The 26,038-nt window shown below is 52.6% G+C and overlaps 1 protein-coding gene across 1 annotated transcript; it reads left to right on the forward strand.

The window, feature by feature from the left end:
• On the forward strand, positions 1-26,038 carry LOC105494597 (lysosomal protein transmembrane 5). The gene is made up of 8 exons (XM_011763138.2): positions 1-151; positions 15,927-16,020; positions 16,760-16,836; positions 18,535-18,663; positions 19,397-19,519; positions 20,751-20,846; positions 23,182-23,274; positions 24,574-26,038. Exons 1-8 carry the CDS (start codon positions 65-67, stop codon positions 24,661-24,663), a joined length of 789 nt encoding a protein of 262 aa, XP_011761440.1. The 5' UTR covers positions 1-64; the 3' UTR covers positions 24,664-26,038.

The following is a 26,038-nucleotide window of genomic DNA, read 5'->3' on the forward strand; positions in this document are numbered from 1 at the left end:
CTGCCCTGCTCCAGGGACCGGGCTCTTTCCCCTTCAGTGCCTCAGAGGAGGGGACAGCAGCACCATGGATCCCCGCTTGTCCACCGTCCGCCAGACCTGCTGCTGCTTCAATGTCCGCATCGCCACCACCGCCCTGGCCATCTACCATGTGGTGAGTGTGGGGGCCCCGGGTGTGCGTGTGTGTGTGCGTGCGTGAGTGTGCGTGTCTGCGGTGACCCCTCATCTACGGAGCCCCCCGCAAATGAAAGAGCTCCTGCTCTCCACCTCTTGGGGGGATCCTGGGCAAATCCCTGTCCTGCTCTGGGCCTCAGTTTCCTCCTCTGTCAAATGGCTGGGGGGACCCGCAGGAGTGAGGAGTAAGGGAGCAGGAATCCACTTTCCAGGCAAATGTAACTGACGTTCACTCCGAGGCTGGCTCTGTTTCTGCCTCTGTGAGATGGGGCACAGCAGCGGCCGGAAGGTTATTTGTGCACAAAGCCAACAGCAGATGTGAAAGTGCTTTGGAAGTCAGGGATCTTGGAAGGAACGTGGGCTGGGATTGTTTGACCAGGATGTGAGGTCGGCCACAGACACAGCCCCGATTCTTCCCCTGGGGCCCGAATGGAGCCTGGGCCACTCAAGGGGAAAAGAAGTGGGCATCACCCCTTTGTGCTTCCAGTGGGAAGGGAGGGGCCGAGTCCTCTTAGCTTCCAGCTCAGTCAAACCACAGCCTTCTGCCTACCAAAGAGAATTGCGACCTGTGCTAATAATTAGGGTAACTTGCCCGGCCCAAGCTCCTGTTGGGCAACTTGTGAAGTCACAGCTGTCCCTGGTTCCTCCTTTCCTGGTAACTCACAGTGTGATCTCGGGCAAGTCACAGTGCCCGGGGGCCAAGGCTCCCCCTCTGCCTGGGGTGGCTGAGGGTCAGGGTCCTTGTACTGTCCTGCCTAGACCCACCTCACCCCCAAACTCCTGGCCACACCCATCTCCCCTAGACCCAGGCAACTTCCTCCTGGGGTGACTCAGGGCCTGTGGTTGGTTGACAGTTTTCTCATGAGTCTGGAAGGGCTTCCTCAAAATTAGCCTAGATCCACATGCTGCGGTGGGCTGCTGCACACTTAGACCTGCCTGCATCTGCTTCCTGTCACAGGCAGGGCAGGCGGAGCTGTGGCAAGAGCCCAGCCTTCAGGGGGGCGATGCTGTTCAGTGGTTAGCGCGCGGCCTCTGGATGCGGACTTCTGCGTGCAAATTCTGGCTTCCCTGCTTCCCAGCTGTGCAGCCTTGGGTGATTTACTTAACCTCTCTGAACCTCAGTTTTCTCATTTAAAAAAATGGGGATGTGAGTTATCGTACCCATCTGATAGGGTTTGTTGTGAGGCTCAGGGAGCTGATATATACAAAGCTTGCAGAACCATGCCTGACGCACAGGTGAGTGCCTTATCATTCATTGTGCATCAGACATGGCACCTGTTGTGAGCATCCTTGGAGTCAAGCTGTCAGATTCAAGGACTCTAGTTTTGGGAGCAGGAACTCAGAGGTTGTCCTGCCCAGCTCCTGCCAATGCAAGAGCTGAGAGAAGCATATCACTCTTTGGGTGTCCCTGTACCCTGTCTTTTAGGCCTTCAAGCTCTGAGACTATGCAGCGTTCTTGGAAGGACAGTGTGGCATGCAGGGGCATCTCACAGGTAGCAAGTCCCTGGGTCCTCACCCCAGCCCTGCCACTAACTGGCTGTGTGGACTCAGACAAGCCTTTCTCCGGGCCTCAGTTTCCTTTTTATAAAGTCAGGGGTAAGGTGATGTTGACTGGCTCAGAGGTCTCCAACTCTGATGCCTCCAGGGTCTGGGCAGGCCATGTGAGTGACAGCAGGGGGCAGATGGGCCTGCGGTGACCTGGGGAGGCCTTGCTTGTCCCACCCTGAAGCTGCTCTCTGTTTTTGCTGGTTGTTTCCACAAAAGATTGTGGGCCCTGGTGGCCACTCTTCTGATGTTTGGAGAATAGGGAGCAGGCTTTTGTGTCACATCTTCTGATGTTTCAATGCTAGTGATTGATGCACGGTAGAAAAAAATCTCTGTGCCGGCCAAGTGGAATCCATCTGCAGGCTGTGTGGGCCCAGAGGCTGCCCTGCAAACCCGGGACTGTGGGGCTGTTAAGATTTCTTGTTGATCAAGAAATGTTGATCCGATGTCCTCACCTGTAAATGGTGGTGTGATATACGGTCCCTGCTCACAGAGCTGAAGAATGTGTGGGCCCAAGCAATCATGGAAGACTTCTTGGAGGTGGTGCCATTGGCAAGAGGGAGAGTTTGGTTGTGGGCAGTATGGAAGGGGAGGAGAAATGGGTGAGCAATGGCGTATATGTTTGGCTTCTACAGGGACACAATAGAGACCAACCTGGAGTTTGGGGAGGAGGTGATAAAGGTTTTGAGTGACAAGCTAAGACTTTGGATCTTCCCTGCAGTGCACCGTTGATATTTTGGGCTGGATAATTCTTTGTCATGGGGGAGTGAATTGTGCGTTAGAGGAAGTTCAGCAGCATCCTTGATCTCTACCCACTACATACCAGTAGCACTGCCCCTCTCCCTACCCTGCCTCTTGTGATAACAAAAAATGTCTCTAGTTATGGGGCCCAGTCTCTTCCAGTTGAGAGCCAATGCCTATGAGTGATGAGATGCTCTAGAGCAGGAGCAGGCATAAGAACAGAGGGGTGTCCTGGAAGCTGTGCGTTCGGCCCAGGTTGTCTCCAGGCTGTGGTCCTCAGTTGACTCCAGTGGGGGGTTATCTTCCTGCACCCCGAAAGAGTCTTCTCTCCTTCCCAGAAAGGGCAGGGCCTGGGGGCTTTCCCATAGGCTAGCAGGTGTGCTGATAGGACCTTGAGCATCTGAATGGAAAAAGAGAAGCTGTGGTCCAGATGTGTCAATAGCCCATGCCGGCTGTCATCTGGACCCAGCCATGGGTGACGACTCTACACATCATGAGCTATTTGTGGACTTGGCCCCTCTGGGGAGGGTTAAATTGGGCCCTTGCCATCCTGAGACAGTGCCATGCTCTATTGAGTCATGAGGGCGTTATTACATGAGGGAAGCCTGGTCCGTGGCTTTGGGCTCGGGCGTCTTCCTCAGGATGTCACTGGGTTTGTGTAGAGGATTCTCTGGGTCACCCAAACTTGCACACTTTAGGAAGCCAACAAACTTTCTTTCTTTCTTTTTAAAATTTATTCTTTTTTCCAAAGTTCAGTAACTTGCCCATCTTTTGTTGTTTGTTTTGTTTTGTTTTGTTTTGTTTTTGTTTTTAAGAGATGGGGTCTTGCTCTGTCACCCAGGCTGGAATGCAGTGGTGCCATCACAGCTCACTGCAGCCTTGAACTCCTGGATTCAAGTGATCCTCCCGCTTCAGTTTCCTGAGTAGCTAGGATCACAGGTGCATGCCACCATGCCCAGCTAATTTTTACTATATATCTATTTGTAGATACAGTGTCCCACTGTGTTGCCCAGGCTGGTCTCAAACTCTAGGCCTCAAGTGATTTTCTGCCTTAGCCTCCCAACACTCTGGGATAACAGGCATGAGCCACTGAGCCCAGCCTAGATAAATTTCTTAAATTGATCCCTTGGGTCCTGGCTTTTTGTCAACCTGAAGCATGTCCTAAGTCAATGGGAGAAAGTGGGCACCCCCAGAAGACGCATTTGTCCAGAAATCTCTTCCTTTCCTGACCCCTCTTCCCCAGGGTGCCCAGAATTCCACTCTTAGAAATGCATTGTCTGGGTTAAAAAACTTAGCACCTGCTATGATTTCAACAGTATCGAAACAGGATACGTCAAAACAGGGCGAGGAGGAAATGTGTCTGGGTTCTAGGATGGTGAAGACTCTATTTTTTCTACTTTTCTGTATTTTCCATATTTGGTACAATGAGCACGTACTCAGAACGGTTTTAGATTTACGAAAAAATTGCAAACACAGTACAGATAGTTCATGCGTCCCCTGTGCCTAGTTCCGCTATTGCTAACGTCTCAATATTAGCAATAGAGCACAGTTAGCGTGGTGTGTTTGTTGCAATGGGTGAATGAATATTCGTGAGCTGTTATGAACTAAAATCCACGCTTTACCCGTATTTCCCCAGATTTCCTCTTATATCCTTTTTCTGTTCCAAGATTGCATCCAGGATGCCACGTCCCATTTAGTCTTCATGCTTCCTTAGGTTCCTCTTGGTATGATGGTTTCTCAGATTTTTCTTGTTTTTGAAAACCTTGACAGTTCGAGGAGTATTTGTCAGGCATTTTGTCAAATGTTCTTCAGCTGGGGTCTCTGGTGATTTTCTCATGAGTAAACTGGGAATGTGCTTTTGGGAGGAAGCCCACGGAGGTGACGTGCCAGTCTCAGAACATCGTACTAAGAAAAGGTTCTGCCAACTTGACTCACCACTGTTGCTGGTGACGTTGAGCCCCCGGCTGAGGTTGCTCCCTTGTAAAGTTATTCTTTTTTCTCTCCTTTCCATGCTGTATGTTTTAGAAGGAAATCACTGTGCTGTTCCGTGCAGCCCAAGTTTGATGAATGGGGAGTTCCGCCCCACCTCCTTGAGGGCAGAGTAGCTACATAAATTACTTAGAATTTCTCAAGGAGATTTGTCTGTACTCCTGATTTATTATATAAATAAATGATGTATTTGTATCACAGGGACCCCAGGATCTTTACTGTATGCTTTGGGTTATAACCCAATGCTACTTTACTTTGTGGCTCAAGTATACTACTTTTAAATCGAGAAAAATTAAAAAAATAAAATAAAATAAGGCCGGGTGTGGGGGCTCATGCCTGTAATCCCAGCATTTTGGGAAGTTGAGGCGGGTGGATCACTTGACGTCAGCACAAAACCCCGTCTTTACTAAAAATACAAATATTAGCTATTCATGATGGTGGGAGCCTGTAATCCAAGCTACTCGGGAGGCTGAGGCAGGAGAATTGCTTGAACCTGGGAGGCGGAGGTTGCAGTGAGCCGAGATCGCACCACTGCACTCTAGCCTGACAGAGTGAGACTCTGTTTAAAAAAAAAAAAAAAAGGGCCGGCCATGGTGGCTCACACCTTTAATCCCAGCACTCTGGGAGGCCAAGGCGGGTGAATCACGAGGTGAGGAGATTGAGACCATCCTGGCTAACACAGTGAAATCTCGTCTTTACTAAAAATACAAAAAAGTCAGCCAGGCGTGGTGGCGGCGCCTGTAGCCCCAGCTACTAGGGAGGCTGAGGCAGGAGAATGGTGTGAACCCGGAAGGCAGAGCTTGCAGTGAGCCAAGATCATGCCACTGCACTCCAGCCTGGGCGACACAGCGAGACTCTGTCTCCACCAAAAAAAAAAAAAAAAAAAGGTAAAGCATTCAAATCATAGTATTTGAAGAAGGAGTGTCTATTGCCCTGACCTCGTGCAGGTAAATCCCCCCATGTCTTTCTGTGCCCAGTCCCAGGCCGTGATACAGCCCTGACTCATTCATGGCCTCTGCCCTAGAGGGGCCAGTCTGCCAAGGAAAAACTGTGACAAGGACAACAGATGACATTGCTGGCTATGATGGGGGCACAGACGCAGGGCTGGAGGTTGGGATTCTGGAATAGCTTCTTGGAGGACGTCTGAGTCCTAAGGATGAGTAGGGCTTTGCTTGGGCACCTTGGAAAAGAGGCCATGCTGGGCGGGGGGAGTAGCATGAACACAGGCTTGAAGGGCAAGGACCCCGCCGTGCTTCAGAGACCTAGGAGGTTTGTTAAGCTGGGTTAGGAGGGGTGGCCACGAGGTGTGTGGGGGAGTAGGGTGGAGAGGTCCCCAGGGGTGGGACCTGCCCGAGTCCTTTGCTTTTACAAGCTTCAGAGCTAAGAGGATGGATCTCTGCTCGGTCCGTCAGCTCATTTTGCAGATGGGAAAACAGGTCCAGCAGGGCCCCTTACTTGCTCCAGGACACATGGAGAGGTGGGGCAGGAGCTTCCTTCAGGCCCCACTGCTGGCACACAGGTGTGTGGAATGATCCAGAAAGTGGGCAAATGAGTTCCTTCCCTGGCCCATGGCTGGAGTGGTGTGTCTGTCTGGGAGGCCCTGCCCTCATCCAGCCTCCCACCATTCATTTCTTCTTTATGGTCCAGTTCACGGGAAGCTTCCTCCTCCAGGAAGCTCTCCTGATTTGACCTCCTTAGAACTCCTGGGGCTCTTTTCTCTGCTCCACTTCGGGGACAGTGATTTGTGATTGAAAGGAACACAAGCCCATCTCCATTACTCACCGGCAATGCGACTTGAGCAGGCAGGCACCTTTGTTATCTGAGCCTTGCCTTCCTCATCTGTAAATGGGGCCAGTGGTCCCTGCCTCAAAAGTGATCATTTGGAGGAGGCCCTAGCGAAGCCGGGTCGGGGGCTAGCAGGCGAGTCCCTGAAGTGGGCTATGGAAGAAGAACACAAGGCCTCCCGCTTTTTTTTGAGACTGAATCTCACTCTGTCATACAGACCGGAGTGCAGTGGTGTGATCTTGGCTCACTGCAACCTCTGCCTCCTGGGTTCAAGTGATTCTTGTGCCTCAGCCTCCCAAGTAGCTGGAATCACAGGTGTGTGCCACCACGCCTGGCTAAGTTTTGTATCGTTAGGAGAGACGGGGTTTCACCATGTTGGCCAGGCTGGTCTCAAACTTCTGACCTCAAGTGATCCACCCGCCTCAGCCTCCCAAAGTGCTGGGATTACAGGCGTGGGCCATTGTGCCTGGCCCTGCTCCCCTCTTGAAAGTTCATCTGTTTGGGGTTGAAAAATGGGTCCAAACTGCCAGGTGGGGAAAACCCTGGATGAGAATCTGTTAGAACTTGCTACCTTTACGCCCGATGCCCCTGGGCTGGACAGAGAGGCTGCGTTCTCTGCCACTGCAGCTCTGTGCCCTTCATGGAGGGGTGAGGAGGCCGGTGGGGGCAGGGTGGGAGTTGTAGCCCCTCCTCAGTGTCAGAACTGAGTTGTTCTCCTCACCTCAGGGGCGTGAACCCCAGCTTCTAAAAGCAGGAGGGCCCCGTGGCCCATCCCATCGAGAGAGTGGCTGAAGGTTCTAGCCTGGCCTGGCCGAGACTTCTCTGTTTCCAACCTGGCCCCGAGGCCTCCAGGAAATGAGGCTTTTATTTTGAGCCTAGAGCACCGGCCTGAAACCAGGACTTCGCTCTGAGCTCACTGTGAGGCGAGCGTTGGTCTCCCAGGGGACCCCACCCTGCCAGGGGAAGTGGCGCAAAGCACCCCCTAATGAGGCAGGAAGCAGAGCCATGAGCTGCACCGCCTCAGCCCTGCGCAGGGGCTGCTTGGGACAAGGCACCCCTCCCCCGGCCTCAATTTCCTCCCCAGTCAAATGGGGATCAGTAACTCCCATTTGTGGCACCGGACAAATGGCAGCTGCCACCGGGGCCGCCAGTTTACAGATGAGGAAACTGAGGCTCAGGAGGGCGAGTGACTCTGAAGCCTGTGTTAGATAAAGAATCCGAGCCCAAGTGTCTGCTCCAGGCGGAGGCAGGGAGGGCAGGCTTCCTGGCAGCCATGGGATGGGGTGGGGGGTCAGTTCTGCCATCCCCAGAGCCTTGTTCTGAGAAGCACAGAGCCCATGTGTGAAGAGCTGATTTCAACTCTACCTGCAAAATCAGAAAAACGTGGGACTCATGTCAGAACCTGTCCCTCAAGACTGGTGCGAGGATGACGTGAGAGAGCGTGTGGTTGGTCGGCCCTCCCTACCCGCAGGTTCCGCATCTTGGATTGCAGATTGAAAATACTCAGATGCAGAGCCCGTGATACAGAGGGCCGACTGTATATGTTCAGAAGAGGACCTGGCGTCTAATAAATGCAGAATAATAATAGTATCAATACTTATTATCACTGTCGTGGGTCTTTGTTCTGAAGATAAAGGGAGAAGCGATGGTTTGAGAGAATCGTTGGGGGAGTGGAGGGCGCTTCCCCAGATATCTAGGAAGTGGAGGATGACAGGGCCTTGTGTCATACCTAGAGGCCAACTCTGAGCCCCCAACTGGCTGCTCCTAAAGGGAGATTTGATAAGCTACCACCAGCCAGCATACCTCTGCTGCTGGGATTCACTGGCACTGTTTGTTTTTGGGGCAAAGTTAGCTGCTAGCGCCCAGTCACAGCACTTCCTGTGCTGCCTGTGACAGCCTCCTCCAGTGCCATCTGAGCCATCTGAGTCTAGGTTCTCTAGGCTTTTGCATGAGCCGTCATGTCTCCTGCATGCTCTTTCCCCTTTCTCTCTAACCCCAGAGGCCCCACCCCTGCCAAACCAGTGGATCCGTGTGTTCTCCCAGCCAACTGCTGCCATTTACTGAGGCCTGCTGCGTATTCAGCACATGGATGACGCCAAATCACAATTCACTAAGAGAAACGTCTTGCGGCTTCCTGAGTGAAACTCACACACACTGGCCTCTGCTCATGCCCTTTCCTCTGCCTGGAACACTTTTCCCATTGCTCTTTGGGGGAATCTTCTTCAATATTCACCTCCTCTGAGAAGCCCTCCTTGACCCCCACCATTGGACCCTAAGCTTTGGGTGTTGACCCAGAGCCCTGTGTGCTGGGTCCCTGGGAGTCGTGCCCTCTGGCCTGGATGCTCGTTTGGGTCTTGACCCAGCCTGATTCATCTTCATGATCCTGTGGAACCTGGCACAGTAGGTGTCAGCCCATCTCTATGTTATTTTATTTTATTTTTGCAAACCTTTTCTTGATGTGTAATTTACCTATAGAAAAGCACAGTTATCGTAAGCGCATATCTTGGTGAGTTTCTACAAGGTGAACACATCCATGTGACCCCCACCCAAACTAAGAAATCAGACAGGACCAGCACCCAGAGGCCCCTAGAGCCCCCCCTCGCCACTGCCCCACCCCCACTGACTTCTACCCATCTATGTAGTTCTATATCACATACAGCTGTAGAACTACGTAGAAATGAAATTCTGTAGCGTGTGTTCTTTTGCGAGCACTTCCTTCTCCCAACGATATGTTTGGGAGTGTCATCTGTGTGGTTGCGGGTAGCTAACTCATTTTTTCCATTGCTGTGTATACTCCATTGTATAAATCTACCACAATGCGTTTGCCTGTTTTCCTGCAAAAGAACATTTGGATTGATTCCAGCTTGGGGCTGTTACAAATAAGGCAGCCACGGCCAGCAGGCTCCGTGCTGGGTGTCCACACACAGCCACCTCTGCAGCTCCGCTGATCTTTCTGAATCACTGTCTTCAGTGATTTACTTCTCACACCCACTCCGGGAGGTGGATGGATTCTTCCCTCCCTTCTACAGATGAGGAAATGTTACAGATGAAGTAATGTGGCCAGGCCAGGATCCCACAGGGGATCAGCACTGTGGTTCTCACTGAAGTCTGTGAGCCCCAGAGCCCAGTGGAGGGAGGAGGGAATGAGGTGGAAGTGGGAGGGAGGACGAGGACTGCAGAAGAGTGAAGAAGAGAGAGAAGCAAGGCTCTGGGGAGCTGTAGGCAGCCAGGCGGGGCTGCTGCAGAGTGCGTGGCCCCAGGAATGGGGGCGTCTGGTGGTATCTGGGCTGGCTGGAGAGGTGGTTGGGGAGATAGAGCTCTTGGGGGGCTGGCCCCCACTGAGCCCCCCATAAGCTCTGACCAGAAGCACAGGGTGGGGGAGGGGAGCTTCCTCTTGACAGTGATACATCTGACTCCCTTCTGACATCCTCCTCCCAGACAACCCGGGGAAATCAGGGTGGGCAGGTGAGGTTGAGGGGACTGAGCTTCAGGGACGGGCCATAATGATAACGATGATGGCAGAAGTGTGAGGCCATAGGACACAAGGTCAGGGTGGAGCAGCCCTGAGCGGGAGGGGCAAGGGAAGGCTGTGGCACTTGGAACCCATTTGGCAAACTGCATTGTCTGTTGGGAAGGGTTGAGGACAAGCCCGGGCATGTCTTCTTGTGCAGCCTCTGTCCTGGGCTCGCACAATTGGTAGGAGGAGCCAATGAAGTAAACAGACAGGAAAGTGTCCACACTCCGGCTGGCACACGATGGGTGCTCACTGAAGGCTGGGTTCTTTCTCTGTAACCTTCACCTCCCTGAAAATCTCAGAGGGTGGGTCTCTGCCTGTCTGCTTCTGAGATGGTGGGTCCTGGGCATCAGAGAGTGTGAGAGAGTGGGCCTGTTCTTCTGCAGAAGGGACTGGTCTTTGAACCCCAGAATTGGGGGTTCTGGTGTCATCACCACCATCCACATGATCTTCCTTATCACCATCCTATCCTGATGTCCCCACTGCCGTCACCCCAATCACTGTCACCAGCATCACCAGCAGCATCTCTGATCATCACTGTCATCACCACGCCAACTCCAACAACATCCCAACAGCCACTCCCCATCTCACATGGTCACCATGGCCAGTGCCTCCCAGGTGACATCTGGTGCACTGTTTACACGGCATCCCCTCTGGCACCGCCATCCTTATTGCCCAGCCATGTTCAGTACTGACCCCATTGTCCCCACCTTCCCTGATTTCCCTCCTCCAGCCCCTGCCCCCATTCTTTTAGCTCAACCTGTTGCTTGCTCCTCAGAGCCACCAGGAAAAGAAACAAATACCCCTGCGCCCTGGCCACTTCCCCAGTGGCCAGCTTGGGGAAGCTGTGTTTGTCATTAAGAAAGAAGTACTGCATGCAGACAGGAATAAGAACTGAAACCAAAGAGGGGCAGAAGGAAGAGGTGAAAAGCGGGAAAGGAGAGTGGGGGTGGGAACGGTGGCTGAGCATGGCTGGGACCGCAGCCTGAGCCCGGCTTGGAGGCAGGAGGACAGAGCTGATTTTGACCCTGCGACAGTTTTCGTGTGTGACCTTGGGCTGGTCGCTGTCTCTCTCTGGGCCATACTTCCCCACTGGTAACATCCTCCTCTCAGGGAAGAGACACTCCCGCACCTTCTGAGATTCCCTGGAGAGACTGAAACACACCTGCACTGACAGGCCTGTAGCCTTGCACACGATGTCCCCTCTTTTGGAATGCTTTCTTCTCTTCTGTGTTGGAAAACTCCTACTTATCCTTCAAAGCCATGCTCGTGGGTTTCCTGTTGGTGAAACTCTCCTTAAGTTTTTTAAATAGCAATGCATTATCCCTCATCAAGGACCCCAAGCCCCATGCGTGTCCTCTGTCATGACTCTGAGCACACCATTCACGCACTGAGTTCCCTGGAGACTGAGACACCAGCACGTCAGAGTCAGTGGCTTGTCTAGACAGAGTTTGGAGGTGGTGGGTGCTCAGCGGGTGTTTACTGAGAGTCAGTGAATGCCCAGAGGTAGCAAAAACCACCACCCAACTGTGCTTGCTTGTGGCGCACCCGCTGTGTGCCTGGCTCTGTGCACCGCATGATGCCATTTGACCTCAGCAATCCTGTGAGGCAGGTCAGTGATTAACCCCATTCCTCAGATGAGGAGCCGAGGCCCAGAGAGGTTAGTGGCTGGCTCAAGGGTGCAGAGCTCAGATGGGGCCTGGGGCCATCTGACTCCAGCACCCCAACTCTTATCTTCATGATCTCACCAGCATAGAATGAAGGGACAGTGGGTTAAAAGATGCTGTAATGGGGGAACAGGTGGGTGAAGGCATGCTATCTGCCTGGGCATTGTTGGAGGAGAGAAGCCTTGTGCCTGTCGTGGGAAGACTTGGGTTCCAAGGTCACAGCCCAGCTGGGCTCTCAGAGCTTAGGGAGAAGCCAGCGCTATGTTCAGGTGGAAACCAGGGGCATGAAGGGAAAGCAAGGGCTGGGGGCTTGGAAATTTTTTTTTTCTTTTTTTTGAGAGGGAGTCTTGCTCTGTTGCCCAGGCTGGAGTGCAGTGGTGCGATCTTGGCTCACTGCAAGCTCCGCCTTCCGGGTTCACGCCATTCTCCTGCCTCAGCCTCCTGAGTAGCTGGGACTACAGGCGCCCGCCACCTCGCCCGGCTAGTTTTTTGTATTTTTTAGTAGAGACAGGATTTCACCTTGTTAGCCAGGATGGTCTCGATCTCCTGACCTTGTGATCCACCCGTCTCGGCCTCCCAAAGTGCTGGGGTTACAGGCCTGAGCCACCGTGCCTGGCCAGCTTGGAAATTTTGACTCTTTGCATACTCTGTAGGTCGTCCAGGTACTTTCCAGGAATTACCAATACCTGTTGGTTAGGGACATGGGTGGGGCAGTGAGGGCCTTCTGAGGGGTAGGGTGCTGGCCCTGGGGTGGCTGGGGGTGGAGGACTGTGGGCAGCCTGGGTGAGATGTCCTGCAGTGTGTAGGAGCTCCACCCCACTGACCCTCCTGCGCTCTGTCATCCCCATGGCCCCAGGGGAAAATGAGGGTCTCTTCTCATTGACCAAAGGCGAACACTGAGGCCGGGGAGAAGCCAGAACCTGGCCCGGGCCACACAGCAGTGAGGCAGTGGCGGAGGCCTCCTGCTCCCCAGCTCTGGTCTCCTGAGCTCTGAGGGGCTGGGGCCTGGCTGCCAGGGAAGAGTGGGCAGATGGCTGGAGAGATTCTGGAGTCCCAGGGGAGCCAGCCCAGCCTTGTGGGGAGCCCCGGACCCCAGGAGAGAGGCAACAGGGTTCACAACCCAGCCGGGCCACGTGACACAGGACATGAGTTCTGTCTCAGCCTCCATTTCCTCATCTGCAAAACAGGAAAATGTTGCCTCTTTTGTGAAGTTTTGGGAGATTGCAGTGCAAGCCTCTGTGTGCGGGTCTGAGCATACAGTAGCTGCTGAATAAATATGAGTTCTTCTCCATTCTATGTCCTAGAGAGCAGCATGGGCGCCTGGAGCCGAGCTTCCTCCCTTTCTACCGGGTCAGGGACTGGCATCTTCGTGGAAGGTCGGGGCCCCGCAGAGTTTGAGTCAGGCTCTGAGGTTGCCTCGCTCCGTGACCGTGGGCCGGTCCCTGCTCTCTACGAGCCTCGTGGGCCATCCGGCAATAGGGACAAAGTCCTCCCCCGTCCCCTGCCTCAGGGTTGTTGAGAAGGTGAAATAGGGGGAGGGTGACCTGGGTTTTAAGTGCACGTGGTTTTCACAAAAGTAGAAATACCTCTGGTGTCTGGTGCTCAGGCTGAGGGGAGGGAGGGGGACTACAGAGGGAGAGGGGATGGGGGCACCTCTCTGCCTCCACTGAGGCACAGGGAAGGGTCAGGCCTCAGGCAGAGCAGGGTGGCTGGGAGATGCTGGGCAGTGGAGGGAATTGGCCAAGATTTGAACCTTAACCCTACATATGACCAGCTGGGAGGCCTTGGGCAAGGCCCTGGACCTCCCTGAGCTGCACTTTCTTCATCTGTGAAATGGGAGTGAAAGTATTAATAATCCCTCTGCTGAGTAGAGGGGAAGATCACGTGGCGTGGGGTTAGGCTATACAAATGTCCCCTTCTTCCCCTGGGGTGGTTGGAGGGGTTGCAGGGCAGTGAGGGATGCTTGGAGGAGAACAGAGGAGTTGAGAGGGGAGTTGAGGATTAGTAGAGGTCTCTAAAGTCGGGTAATGTTCAGGGTGACCTCATGGCCTCAGGATGACAATATTAAAATTCTAAATTGTTCAATCATACAATTTTTTAATTTCTGGAAATTTTTTAGTAGCTGTTTTATGATGTTCATGATAAACTAGGACAGTAACACATTCATGTAATTTAGAAAGAAAGGAAGATAGAGGCGTGTGTTCAAAAGGTTTTACTGACATAGGTGCATGATGAAAACATCTAAGTCCTCCCCAGGGTTCAGGCTAGCAGGGCTCTGAGGCATTTTGGGGGTCAGGGGAATGGGAAGGCATCAGAATAGCACTGGGAGACTTGGGATCCCCCACTCAACTTGCTGTGTGTCCTTGGGCAAGCCACCTAATCTCTCTGAGTTTATAAAACAAGCAGAGGGAGCTTATAAAACAAGTAGAGGTAGGCTCCTTCTAGCAAGGGGGGGTTGAGATGATCTGATTCTAGGCTTTGTTCCAGATCTCAGATACTCCTGGAATCTTGACACTTTGAAAGTCTTCTCGTTTCACAGCTGGTTGATGCTCATGGTCCTTCTCTAAGCCCAGCTGTGACTCATCTGTGATCTGCTTACATACTCCCAGGAACGGGGAGCTCACCACTTCACAGGACACCCCGTTCTGTGCTGGATGGAGCTGTCATCTGCCTCCCTTTCTCTTTCTCTCGTTCAAGGTGAAACTGAGAGGAGAGGGGCTGCGGCTTGGCCTTTAGGGACTGAGGAAGGAGTTTTTCTCTCAGGGCTGTTTCCTCTGAGTGTTAGCCATAGCCCTCACCACACCTGCCTTCTGCTCAGGGTGCTCTCGACTTTCATGATGAGACAAAGCCTTTCCAGCTCACTCTCCAGCAGCTAGAGGGGGCAGTTAGAGCATGCACCATGCTCCTGGTACTACTGCCCAACCACGTAAGCTTGCCCCAGCCAAAAGCAGATTCTGTTTGCTGGGCACCCCCTGCCAGTCCCTGAGCTCAGGGTTTTGTAAGTATAATGCAATTTAATCTTCACTGAATCCAGCGATTGCAATTTTCCAGATGAGGCAACTCAGAGAGGTTAAGAGACTTGCCCAAGGTCACACAGTGATCTGGATTCAAATCCCTCTTGATCTGGAGCCCAGCTCTTCATCACTCTTCTGTTCAGTCCCTTTCCACGCCCATAAACAGGATGTAATGTGGCAGGAAGACAAGTTGAGACCTGTGTCTGAGCTAAAAAAAAAAAAAAAAAAAAAAAAAAAACAAACCCACACAGTCAGCAAGGGGGAAACAGATGGTGGGTAGCTGGTTGCCTGTCAGCTGAGCATAAGTTACCAGTGCAGGGCTGCCTAGAAAGCCAATGTAAACTTAGGGCCATATTAATAGAGATAGGGCACCCACTAGAAGGGAGGGGAGAGTCTTCTTGTTCTTTATATGGGCAGAGGAGAACTGCATGTGTGTCGTAGGGGAAGGGTGGAGGGCTTGCTGCAAGGACATGGACACACGTAAGGTTGTGAGTTCCCCATGGCTGGAAGCACTTCAGCAGAGGCTGCATGGCACAGGATTCCTGCACTGGCTGGTGGAAGGCATGGACAAGGTGATCTCCAAGGTTCTTTCAGACTGCAGTTTTGTGGCTGAATTTCAGTGGTTTCTAGGTCCACCCCAACACTCTGGCCTATCAGATTCGCCCCTTCCCCATCATTCTTAGCAACGGTCCTCTGAGAGCGTGGGGTTCATTTGTTCATTCATTCATTCATTCATTCATTCATTCAACAAATACAACAGCTAGGGGGATGAACAAAGACACACACAAGCTTTCCCTGCCTGGAACCTACAGTCGAGTGGGGATAACGGTAATAATAATAGCACAGATGGAGTGCTTACTATCTGCCAGGTACTTTAAGTGAATTATCCCATCTGGCTCCACCACAATCCTATGAGGAAGATGTTATTATTCCCTGAGGGGCCATGGGAGACAGGGATTCAGGGTTAGATGCTCTCCAGGGCCCTCCCGGGCCTGTGTTGATGATTCCGGGAACCTGAAGCTCTATGATGCTCTCTGATCCCCAGAGCCTGTTGTTAGAGAAGGGGGTGCAGTGGAGGGGCCTTCAACTTCTACCCCCCACCCCACCCCTTTAAGCCTGACCTTCAGTAGTAACAGTTACCACTCTTACTGAGAGCCGGGCCCAAGGGCTCTCCTGGGATAGTCTCATTTACTTCTCACGGCAGCCTCCTAAGGAAGTTACTAGTATTATCCCCATCTTGCAGATGGGCAAACCAAGGCATATAGAAGTCAAGTAGCTTGTCCAGGGTCACACAGCTGGAGAGAGGAAGACCCAGGATTCTGAGCATGGGCTTTCTATGTAAAGGCCACTCTTTTGTCTGGGATGCCCTACTGACCTGGCATGCCATCCACTCCAGGATCCTCACTACTGGCTTCCCTGCTGTACACCACTAAGGTGGGAAGAGCTGGTCGGGGGGCCGTGATGCAGGCTCAGCTGACTGACGCTTTGCTCTGCCTCCAGATCATGAGCGTCTTGTTGTTCATCGAGCACTCCATAGAGGTTGCCCATGGCAAGGCGTCCTGCAAGCTCTCGAAGATGGGCTACCTCAGGATCGGTAGGTCCAGGGGACGCCGGTGGAGTGGCGGCGGGAGGAGGACAGGGAGGGCCCTGGCTGGGGATAGCCAGGCTGGGGTTGGAGGCCCTGTCACCTCTCCATGGACGATGGATGACCTCTGGCAAGTGTCTTCCTTTCTTGGGGCCTCGGCTGTTTCATCTGCAAATGGGGATGTTCCACCTGACCCCACCCACATATGCAGGTGGTGAGAGCAGATGGAATGGCACTTTGCAAACCCCCACCAGCTGGTAAAGGTGACAGCCTCACTCTTCTGCTTAAAGCTGTCAGTGGCTGCTCATCACACTAGAATAAAATGGAAACTCCTCACCATGGGACCCAGCCCCTGCCCACTTCTCTGACAGCATCTCCCTGCAATTCTTCAGCCCACACCTTGCTTCAGCCACACTGACCTCAGCAACCTTGTCCCTGTCTCAGGCCGACTCCTCATTGCTCTCAGGCCACTCCCCAGGGATGCCTTCCTCGGCCTCACCCTGGCTGAAGTGGACCGCAGCCTGCACCTCCAGCCCAACACCCTCTGTCGCATCCACCTTGTGCTACGCGTGATGTTCTGCTTTAGTTGTTGTACCCACTCCAGACTGAGGACTGCGTGAGGGCAGGGCCTGGGCTTTCCTGTGCACCCTCGTGTCCCCAAACCAGTGGTTCCCGAAGTGTCTTCCTGGGAGCCTGGCTGGGTGCCGGGGGTACCCCTGAGCACCTCACTGCTCTCCTTGCCTTTCAGCCGACCTGATCTCCAGCTTCATGCTCATCGCCATGCTCTTCGTCATCAGCCTGAGCCTGCTGATCGGTGTGGTCAAGGTGAGGGCTCGGGAGCCCCGCTGCCCCTGCCCCTTCCTGTTATTCACACCCGCTGATGGGCAGTGCTGGGTGCCGAGACGGGGGGAAGGCGGGTGTGTTCGGAGGTCCCACCTGCACGCTGGAGATCTTCACATTTACCTTTTGGCGAACCATGTTTCTCCCTGAGATTCCCTGGGCTGGTGACCTCGGTTCCCTGGTAACATGAGCCTCCATGGGGCCGGGCCTGGTGGGCCATGCTGGTCACCGACATTTCGGTGAGAACTAGCTGATGACCCACATCCTTTTAAATGGCAGGTGGAAGCAGGGAATTTGGAGAGTGAGAAGAGGAAGTGTTTCTGGGGGTGAGGGAGGGGAGAAAGCACTGGATTTTGTAATGGATGAGAGGAGCCGAAGCAGGAGGAACGTAGGATGCATGCAGCTCTATCTGTGCAGTGACAGGTGCCAGCACCCTGAGGGGGACCTACGCCCTGGAAGGCCCCCAGAGAGCTCATGATTTAACTGGGGAAGATGGGCCCTCAGAGAGACAGGGACAGTCTAGTGTGACAACGAGGGGCTCCTGGGCCCGAGGCAAATCTGGTGGGAGGATTGAGATGGGCTGCAGCTCAACCCCCTGCAGAAGAGGAAGCCGCTGTCCCTTGGTCCCCAGAAAGGCAGGAAGCCAGGGCCTCATCACATGGCCATGAGAGTAGGATCCAGAAAGAGAGTCCTTCCTGAGCAGACAGGGGCCTGGCACTTGCAGGGCCGGAGGAGTGGGGCGATGATTTGGTGCTGGTTTGGAATGCACCCACCCTGCCTAAAATGCCAACACCCTCTCCCCTTGCTAACATCCACTGTGTCTTGGAACCCATGTTCCCCGGGGAGGCCGTTTGCATTGTGCAGGGTGGCTCTGGGTGCTTGTGCAGAAACTCAAATGGTTCAGCTAGGGAAATGGAGAAATGGAGCAAGTGGTCCTTGACTCTGAGATCAGTCAAGGTTGTTCTGGTTGCCTCCTGAGTGATTTTAAATGACCACATGAGACACCAGGAAACCCCTGTTTCCGTGATTTTGTCCCCAGCTGTGAGAGCATATGAATGAATACTGGTCACGGTGGTCACTTGCTTTCAATTGAAGGAGAGGGACTTCAGCCTCTTCCTGGCAGGGCCCCTTACTGTGACTTTGGACCCCTGGGAGTGGCCCTCGGAGGGAGGTCCAACTGTATGTGGGGTGGTGGTGGGGGAGATGGAGGGGGTGGGGGGCCAGGGCTCTCTGCTGCCTCTGGGCCTTCGCTCATGTCGGTCCTTCTGCCTCCAGTGCCCCACCCCTCCCTCCTGCTCGCTCCTAGTCTCCTTCCCCGATCTAGCCCTGGTGTCCCCAACTCCAGCAAGTCCTCTCCGATCCCCTCTCCTCTGTAAAAAGTGCACAAAGCCCTTCCTTGCTGGGTTCTTGTGAGCAAATTGAGTCAAATCCTGCTCTTTGAGCCCTGATAGATGGGGACGGTTCCCTTACGTCTCCTGGGACACCAAGACTCCTCTCATTCAGGGCCTGGGTTTTGTCCACTCCCTGTCCCCAGAGTGTCACTCAGAGGAAGGCGACCTCAACTGAGGAGGGCAGGGAAGATTTGGGAGAGGGTGGGCAGGGGATGCATGAGGACATCAGGCTGGGTGGGGGAGTGTTGGCTGCATGCAGGGGACACTTGATGGTGTTGGGCCTACCTTTCAGAACCGGGAGAAGTACCTGCTGCCCTTCCTGTCCCTGCAAATCATGGACTATCTCCTGTGCCTGCTCACCCTGCTGGGCTCCTACATTGAGCTGCCTGCCTACCTCAAGTTGGCCTCCCGGAGCCGTGCTGTGAGTACCCAGCCCCCACCTCTCACTGGACAGCAGACCCCAGGCCTGGCATGGGAGATGGGAGGGGGCCAGACACGGGCCCTGGGCTCAGGCTGGGGAGGGTAGGAGCCCTCTTCCTGGCTGGGGTCTTGACCCAGTCTCTGAGTCCCTCCACATTGCCCCAAGTTTCTTCCTCTGTGGAATGTACCTGCAATCACATCTCACCAGCCTGCTTTATGAAGGTTAAATGAGGAACACGCACACTGGGGGGTGTAGCCCATGGTCAGCATTTGGTCAGTGCCGCTGGGAGTGAATTGACACCTGAGGAAAGGGCACGTGTGCTTTCAGGCCCCCAGCCCCCAGTGTTATTCCAAGTTGAAGAAAGGAAGAGAAGGATGATTCATGCCAGTGAGTGTCCACTGTGGAGTGGCTTGAGGGCTGCTACCAGTCAAGGACACAGTCACCCAAAGTTGCTTTTCTCACTTTCCCCAACTGTTGTCCTTGAAGAGACCGAGGGACTACATCGTGAAAGGGCCCTGGCCTAGGAGTCTGGAGACCCTGGTTCTAGTCCCAGGTTTGCCACCAGCTCTTGGTATGAACATCTGTGTGTTCACGTCTCTCTGTGCACAGGGGATGAGTCGATGATGTCTGTAGCTGAGATGCTCTCTCAAGTGAGGGCATATTATGTGCTGCTCAGTAACTGGGACTTTAATTGCTGCTCCTTATTCTTCCTCCTTGTATTTGTCCTCCCCAGAGCCCCTCCAAGTTCCCCCTGATGACGCTGCAGCTGCTGGACTTCTGCCTGAGCATCCTGACCCTCTGCAGCTCCTACATGGAAGTGCCCACCTATCTCAACTTCAAGTCCATGAACCACATGGTGAGTCTGGGGCAGGGGTCCATGCCCATTTGTTGGCTGTGTGGCCTTGAACAAGTTACTTCATGTCTCTGTGTGTCTGTGGTTTAGGCCAGGTTCCCTGGAGCTGGAACCTGGGAGGAAGATTCTTGTGTTGGTGATGTATTGAGGGAGCCCTCTCAGGAGGAAACTTGTCAGGAGTGAGGAAGGCAGGTTCGAGAAAAGGAGGAAACCAAGCAAAGACACGACTATAGGAGCAGCCCTGCATGATCCCAGAGAGGGCCTTGGTGTGTGAATTGCAACACAGACATAATATCCGTTTTTATTGCTGTCTAATGAATTATTTCTAAACACTATGGCTTAGAGCAATAAACGTTTATTATTTCACACAGTTTCTGAGGATCAGGAGCTTGGGAGTGGCTTAGCTGGGTTCTTCTGACCCAGGGACTCTGGTGGGCTGCACCCAAGATGGTCCCTGGGCTTGTGGACAACTGAGGGCTTGACTGGATCTGAAGGATGCACTCCCAGTGGCTCACTCACAGGATGTGGGCTCTTTGTCTAATTCCTCATCGTGTGGACTTGTAGTAGTGATGCTTGAGTGCTCTCCTGACATGGCTGCTGGCTTCCTCTGCGGGAGCGATGTAAGAGACAAGCAAGGAGGAAAGGCAGTGTCTTTTACGACTTCCATCACTTCTGTTACACTCTGTTAGTTAGAAGTGAGTTGCTAAGTCCAGCCCACACTCACGGGGACAGGAAATAAACACTACCTTTAGAAGGGAGGAGTCTCAAAGAATGTGTGGTAATATTTGCAAATGACCACAGAGGCAGTCTCACCTAGGGCGAGTTCCTCTGCATCAGTCATTGGTTTCAAGCTGCCCCTAGAGGAGCGAATGTAACCTCCCGGGTACTAGTGGATTAGGTGGTCCCTATCGGCCAAAATGATCTTCTAGAGAAGGGCATAGGTGTGGCCCATGGGCAGCTGACACCTGCCAGTTGGGGATGGGCGGGTGCACCAGCCTGGGACGCGGATCTGGAGGTAGTAGCCACTTGGCTTTTCTTGGTTTGCCCGTCAGTGGGATGGGGCTGAGGGTAGCACCTGCTTCCTAAGGCTGCTGTGGCAGTCGACCAAGGTGACGGCTGTGCCACACTGTGCTCCTGTGTGTGTGGAGGGTGGGATCATTAGTCCTGGATGTGTGGGTGCTGTTGGAATTCCTTATGTCCAGAGACATTGATGTGGCTCCCAAATCTGTTGCAGAATTACCTCCCCAGCCAGGAGGATATGCCGTATAACCAGTTCATCAAGATGATGATCATCTTTTCCATCGCCTTCATCACTGTCCTTATCTTCAAGGTGAGTGGACCCCTGCCCTGTGGCTCTGGGAGGGGTGGTGAGGCGTGCTGGGCCCAGGCCTGCCCGTGCCAAGCTGTTAGAAGGCAGGGACACGTGTCCTCCATGCCTCCTCTCCTGCTTTTAGCTCCTTTCTCTTGCTATCCCATGCCAGCTCCTCTGACTTTACTTGGGATCTTCCGAGACAGCCCGTTTAGGGGATGTGAATCCATGAAGGCCACCTGCGTTCAGATGTCTAATTCCAGCTGTCCGGAATTAGATTTGGACTGGCCGGCGTTTGAATCCCAGCCCCACTGTCATTAGCTGTGTGCTTGGTCTTCAGCAAGTCACTTCTCTCTGGGCCTCAGGGGCATGAGTCTTACTTTGCCTATGTTACAGTTTTGTGTAATTCAGGCATCCACATGTGCCTGAGATCATGTTAATAGAGGTTTGTTGATGAGAAGGAGGGAGGGGAATGGTCTCATTCTTCTCTGGGGTGGTCAGGCCCAGGGATAGGGTCCAGCTTCAGGACCCAGGTCTGAGTGATGGTGAAGCACCAGAGTGTGTTCACAGCAGTGCAACCAGCAATGTGAAGAGACAAGAAAACATACCATCTTAGGAAGTCAAAAAACCCCCCACAAAACCCAACGAAGACCTGAGTGCTATTCTGCATGGAAAATAGAGGACTCAAGGGGGACACGACTGCTGTTTCTTAACACCTGAAGAACTCTCGTGGGGAATTTTGTGGGATCCTAGAGGCCACAATGGGGGCCTGTGGCCTGAAGCCACAGGGATGCTGATGACCACAGAACAGAAGGAAGGGCTTTTAAGAAGTGTTCTTTTCTGATCATAAAAGTAACATAGGTCATTGTAGAAATTAAAAAACTACAGGTGAGCTGGGTGTGATGGCTCACACCTGTAATCTCAGTGCTTTGAGAGGCCAAGTTGGGAGGATTGCTTGAGACCAGGAGTTCAAAACCAACCTGGGCAACATAGCAAGATTCTGTCTCTACAAAACATTAAAAAAAAAAATTAGACGCATGTGGTGGCACGTGCCTGTAGTCCCAGCTACTAGGGAGGCTGAGGCAGAAGGATTGCTTGAGCCTGGGAAGTTGAGGCTGCAGTGGGCCATAATCGTGCCACTGTACTCCAGCCTGGGCGACAGAGTGAGAATCTCCCTCTCAAACAAAAAACAAAAAACTCCAGATAAGTAGAAAGAAGACAAGCACTCCACCATCCCCACCCCACACAGAGAACATCACTGCTAACTTGGGGCATTTCCCCCCAGCCTTTCTGTGCTGGTGGGTGGGCGTCTGCGGACTCCAGCTCCTGCTTCCATCTGAGGCCCTGGGCAGTCTCTGCCGTCACCTAATGCCAACCTAGAAACAGAACCTTGCCCCTTTTAACATCTTCTCCAAGGACTGACCTAGCACAAAAGCACTAGTGAGTGTGCAGTGAGAACGCTCCAAAGGCTTCATGCGGGAAGTCAGTGTGGGGTTTCCACGGCACTCTCTACTGCAGGACCCCTCCCCAGATCCCACCACACAGCTCCGTCCCCCAGCTCCCCTTCTGTTTTTGATCTTCCAGAATGAGGGGTTTCCCTCTTTGACCCTCATTCTGCCTTGCTGGCCCCCTCCACCGACTTGATTTTCCCTGGGCCTTCATGCCTCATTCTTTGTCACTCAGTACCTCCACATGTCTCCTTGCCCCACCTATGTGCCCAACCAGGGAATCCATCAAACAAGACCTTCCAGTATACAGGACCCTCTCCTCCTACTCAGGGGGCATCCTGGGGGTTTTCTGTTGTTTCTTGAGCTCGCCCCTTGGGATTGTACGCCCCACTCTGGAAAGCTTCTGCCCAATTCTTACATCAACTTGCATCAGCTGATGGATATATACCAATTGTTCCTCCTTTATAAACATGGACCAATACTGCACATGCTGTTTTGTAATCTGCTTTAGAAAACAACATATCAGAAGCAATTTTGAAGAAAACATGTCCCACCATCAGCTCTGTTTCCAGATGGCCAGGGCTGTCTCGGGAGGTAGTGAGCTCCCGGTCAGTGTGGGCAGTCAAGCAGGAGCTGTGGGTCTATTGCCGGGGAAATTGGAGGGTGGGCCAGAAGCCACCAAAATCCGCTTGCTATGTGGTGTCTATGGGGCAACGAAAAGGGCAGTACCTGGAATATTCTGGACTGGCTGGTGAGGAACCTCCAACCAGAATGAGAGGTCTGAGCAGGAGCGGCTGGATGCTGGCTTCTGGGGAGAGTGGTGGCTCCTGCCTGGCATACGTCCTAGGCCTGCTGGAGTGTGAGAAGGACGCTCAGCAGAGCACAGCCTGACCTGGGCCTTTTTCCAGGTCTACATGTTCAAGTGTGTGTGGCGGTGCTACAGATTCATCAAGTGCTTGAACTCGATTGAGGAGAGGAGCAACTCCAAGATGTTCCAGAAGGTGAGTTTGGCTGCAGGTGGGTGCCAGCCTTGCCATTCACTGCCTGTGCCATTTGGGTCAAGTCTCCTTCCCTCTCTGGACCTTGGTTTCTCTGTTTGTAAGACGAGGGTTGGAACAGAAGAAATGTGGTCTCTTTCAGTTCTGGTAGTCTAAGATTCATTCACTCACTCATTCACTCACTCATTCATTTATTCAGTATTTACTACCTCTCACTCTTTGCTAGTCTCATATCAATCCCAGGGGGCGCAGAGAAAACTAAGATGCCACCTCTGCCTTAGAGGAGTGTATAGTTCAGACACATAGATACAATTACAACTTGGTGTGAAGCACAGGGACAGTAAGCACAGAGGAAAGACCTGGCCTCTTTTTGGATATCAGGGAAGGCTTCCTGGAGGAGGTGATAGTTGACTGGTCTTGGAGGGACAATGGATATGAGATAGCTGGGAAAGGAGAAGGAGGCTTTCGGGGAAGAGAGGATGGGGTGTACTTAGAAGTAGCTTATTGGAAAGTGATGGTTTAAATTCCTGGTAACTTACTTTCCTCCCCGGTAAGGTGGAGATTGTATTAGTTAAGGCATTTTTGGTTGCAAGTGGCAAAAACCCAACTCAATCTGACTTAAGGAATTTACTAGCTCATAGAACTTAGCAGCCAAATGTAGGTCTGGCTTGGGCCTGGCTGAATTACGACATCAGGATACGATCTCATCCTCTCCATCTCTTGACTCTACTTTCCTTGATGTTGGCTTCATTTTCAGGAAGCCCGTCCCTTGTGGTGGCAAAATGACTGCCAAAACCCCTAGGCGATATCCCACCCTCTCAGTAATCCCAACAGAAAAAGAAGGTCCCAGTAGTATGTCTGATTGGACCAACTTGGGCCACGTGCCTATCCCCAAACCAAGGACGATAGCCAGGAGGATGGAATTCTACTTTGAGTGGCCAAGTCCAGCCACCCCGCTGGATCTGAGGGATGGGACGAGTTCTTTTGGAGGTATATGGACAGAGAATGTTTTCCCAAGGAAAATGGTGCACTGTATTCAAAATAAGGGGGACTTGATGCTGAATAGGCAAAGGCAAGTATGTCCACTACCGGGCTGGGGACTGCACCTATCTCATGCAGGCAGTGTCTAGCACATAGCAAACATCCAAGACCTGCCAGTCATTATCATCATCATCATCATCAGCAGCAGCAGCAGCACCAGCATCATTTTGCCAGAGGTGGGGGTTTGGGTCCCATGACCCCGGGTTGGAATTGCAGGTCGTTTTTGATCATACTCAACCCTCATCTCTGTGTCTCTCCCAGGTGGTCCTTCCGTCCTACGAGGAAGCCCTGTCTTTGCCATCGAAGACCCCAGAGGGCGACCCAGCACCACCCCCATACTCAGAAGTGTGACCCTCGCCTGGCCCCAGCCCCAGTGCTGGGAGGGGTGGAGCTGCCTCATAATTTGCTTTTTTGCTTTGGTGGCCCCTGCGGCCTGGGTGGACCCTCCTGCCCCCCCCAGCAGGACAATCTGCTTGTGTCTCCCTCGCTGGCCTGCTCCTCCTGCAGGGCCTGTGAGCTGCTCACAATTGGGTCAACGCTTTAGGCTGAATCACTCCTCAGGTCTCTCAAAAATTCAGCCCAACAATGCTTGGTTTATGTCAATCAGCTCCGACACTTGTTTAGACCATCGGTCATTCTAAAGTTGGTGAGTTTGTTAAGCAACTATCGACTTGATCAGTTCAGCCAAGCAACTGACGCATCAAAAACCCACTTGTCAGTTCAGTAACATAATTTGGTCAAAACAACAGTCTATTGCATTGATTTATAAATAGTTGTCACTTCACATAGCAATTTAATCAAGTAGTCATCAATTAGCTACCCCCATATATAAATATATATGTAATCAATTTCTTCAACTAGCTTGCTTAAATGATAATCAGTTAGCCAACCATGAGTCGTTTAGAATAGTGATAAATAGAATACATAGAATAGTGACGAAATTCAATTTAAAAAACCAAGTTAGCCTCCAAACCATTTTATTCAAATGAACCCATCAACTGGATGCCAACTCTGGTGAATGTAGGACCTCTGAGTGACTGTATAATTGTTAATTCAAATGAGATTAATTTAAACAGTTGACAGACTGTCATTCAATAATTAGCTCCAGGAAATAACAGTTATTTCATCATAAAACCGTCTCTTCAAACACACAATTGTTCTGCGGAAGAGTTGTCATCAACAGTCCAATGCTCACCTATTCAGTTGCTCTGTGGTCAGTGTGGCTGCATAGTGGTTGATTCCATGAAAGGAGTCAGCTCAATCACAGTCATTTTAGTGACGAGCTGCCAGTCCATTCCCAGGCCAGGCCGTTGCTGGCCATCCATTCAGTCGATTCAGTCATAGACGAGTCAGTTCTGCCTGAGGCTTGTGATCAAGCAAAAATTCAGCCCTGAAGTCGGGCACATCTGTTCGTTGGACTAAACCCACCGGTTAGTTCAGTCAAAGCAGGCAACCCCCTTGTGGGCACAGACCTTGCCACTGGGGTCATGGTGGTTGTGACAACCAGGGAGGTTTGGCCCCCACAGCCCTCCTGTGCCTGCTTCCCTGTGTGTCGGGGTCCTCCAGGGAGCGGACTCAGAGGTGGAGACCACAGAGGCAGGGTCTCTGGGGACTGTCGGGGGCTACAGAGGGAGAAGGCTCTGCAAAAGCTTCCTGGCAATACCCCCTTGTGTAATTGCTTTGTGTGCGACAGGGAGGAAGTTTCAATAAAGCAGCAACAAGCTTC

This window comes from Macaca nemestrina, chromosome 1 (genome assembly GCF_043159975.1).
Source record: "Macaca nemestrina isolate mMacNem1 chromosome 1, mMacNem.hap1, whole genome shotgun sequence".
Classification (NCBI taxonomy): domain Eukaryota; kingdom Metazoa; phylum Chordata; class Mammalia; order Primates; family Cercopithecidae; genus Macaca; species Macaca nemestrina.